Genomic DNA, 2,185 nt, shown 5'->3' on the forward strand with positions numbered 1-2,185 from the left:
GGAGGCGATACCTGTATCATCCGACTGGATCAAAGCCCGACCCCAAGGGTAGCAGGTATTTACTCCCTAACCGCGCTAATAACCCAAACCCCGGACTTGCGAGAATTTGTTAGCGTAGCGCGGCTGGGCCGGTTGGGCGCACACAGGGAGCGTGCTCGCCATGGACCGAGTCAGAAATTCGACATGCCCCCTTTTCTCCTCTGCATAGCTTCGCTGGCCGCGTTACCGGGGCTGATTGACAGGGGGGTCCCATTCGATAACACACTGCCACCTAGGGCTACCGCCGTCTCATACAGAGTCCAGTCCTGTACGTCGTACATAGATTCTCTGTGCAACATCCAGTCAGCCTACCGGGTCCTCGCCATCCGCGCCTGCTGCTTTGCTTGCAGGGGCGTGGGTGGCGTCCGTTTTCATCAAGTCTTTAGCGTCGCCGCCGGTCTCAGACAGTTCGCATTGCCTTATCGGCTTCCAACTGTACACACGAATACACGCGATCGGTGCCACGCAGAATCCATTTCCCAGGGTCAGGTCAGCACATGGAATAGGAATGGAAACTGTAATCCACGGACGCGGTGCCAACGGTAACGGCAACAGCTACAGCTTCCCCCGTCTTTCCTCCCTTGACACAGCCACTAACAGATCATCGAAGCGAGCACCATATTGTCAAGGGGGGTCGACGTGTCCATCTCCACTTACAGTCCTCTTCGAGTTGCTCCTCCAGCCATCGTTTCTACGAGATGCTTTCACCGCCAGTATCGCTTATATCAAGCGCGCACAAAGCCCGGGTCGGCGCAACGTGGCCTGGGATTATGGATCAGCAAAGGGACACTGTCTGTCCTTTCTGTCCTTTCTGTCCTCTCTTGTTTGGTGGGCTTTGGCTCTGGCTCCGGTTTCTGAGGGCTTAAACTAAGAATGGACCCCGGCTGGTCACGCCTCACCGCACCGGCATCTGGAAAAGTAAGGGTGACAGCCGCTGTCATGTTCCTATCCCCCATATCTTCCTTCAACTTGGTTCCAACTTGGTTCACGCCTCCCGTCAGGACTAGCAGCTGACCCACCCTGTCAAAAAGACGAATGGCGGCCCAATGTACGGGTATTCTGGCGGTCCGGTCTGCTGAGCCTTGGTCGACGCCCCTTGGGCATCGGTCCTCGTAGGTAATGCTGGCTGTTGCTGGATGAGGCATTCAAATGGATCGAGCTTCACCGCTTCTTCTGTTCCATCTCGAGGCGGTTTCTGACTCCAGCATATGGAACTAAATCACCTCACTTCATCTCCTTCAGAGATGCTGCTAATTGTACTATTAGATCCTCCTTTTTAAAGAGACCTTTCCCCAATATTCCTCTTGCCCATCCTTCTACTGCAATCTGTGTTTTGCAGTCCCTTATCGATTCCTGTACACCCGTTCGAGACTATGTCGCCACAAAGACCACATACACACAGATCTCGAAGAACACATTCTCCAATTGTCAGGGGACCAGGAGTTTCGAGCCCGTATAGCTCGGCGGGATCCATCATGCTCAGACGCTTCATTCAAGCAGAGGATTCTCTAGATCATCTGCACCTGGGAAAGCTTGACTCTGGTCCCAAACAGCGCCGAGAAGCACGGTTGATTTCGATTCTTGATAACATTATGGCTCTATTTGAGCCTGCCGCCTCTACGGAGGGGACGCCAGTCGGGCCAGACACCAATTTCGACAATGACCCGGACGCGGACGAGCTTGACGGTTATCAAGCCCAACGCCATCTTCAAGAGCATGACCTTGGTATGTGTGCAACACGCCGCGGGAGTAATATCGAGGCTGATGAAATATAGCCTTTGTTGGCGCACATCTCGGCTGACACTGACCCGTCGCACCATCCAATGATGCATTCCACATCGGCGTCCCTCGTGCCAGAGTTGACACCTGGACTCGGTATGCGTCAGACAAGTCCCTCCAGAAGTTTGGACTGGATAGGTTGCCTCACTCCGGTGCGGGCCACCGAGAAGCAAGGCGTATTCCGTTCCTGCGACACATGCATTGCGGGATGACTTGGCCCCATCACAACAGGATTTGCCGCCTCAAGTCCGACAGGCTCACACACGGGGTGCAGGTTCTATTTGTTTCTTTTCTTTCTCTTTCTCTTTCTATTTCGCAAAACAAGGTTGGCAGGGGGAAGCATATTGATGCCGTCGAAATTCGGTTG

The 2,185-nt window shown here is 54.0% G+C and overlaps 1 protein-coding gene across 1 annotated transcript; it reads left to right on the forward strand.

Moving 5' to 3' along the window:
- Positions 1-1,514: 1,514 nt before the first annotated feature.
- A1O3_01531 (uncharacterized protein) lies at positions 1,515-1,814 on the forward strand (the record flags this gene model as incomplete). The annotated part of the gene is made up of 1 exon (XM_007731675.1): positions 1,515-1,814. One exon carries the CDS (start codon positions 1,515-1,517, stop codon positions 1,812-1,814), a length of 300 nt encoding a protein of 99 aa, XP_007729865.1.
- Between the last annotated feature and the right edge of the window lie 371 nt (positions 1,815-2,185).

This window comes from Capronia epimyces, assembly GCF_000585565.1.
Source record: "Capronia epimyces CBS 606.96 chromosome Unknown aczIQ-supercont1.1, whole genome shotgun sequence".
NCBI lineage: Eukaryota > Fungi > Ascomycota > Eurotiomycetes > Chaetothyriales > Herpotrichiellaceae > Capronia > Capronia epimyces.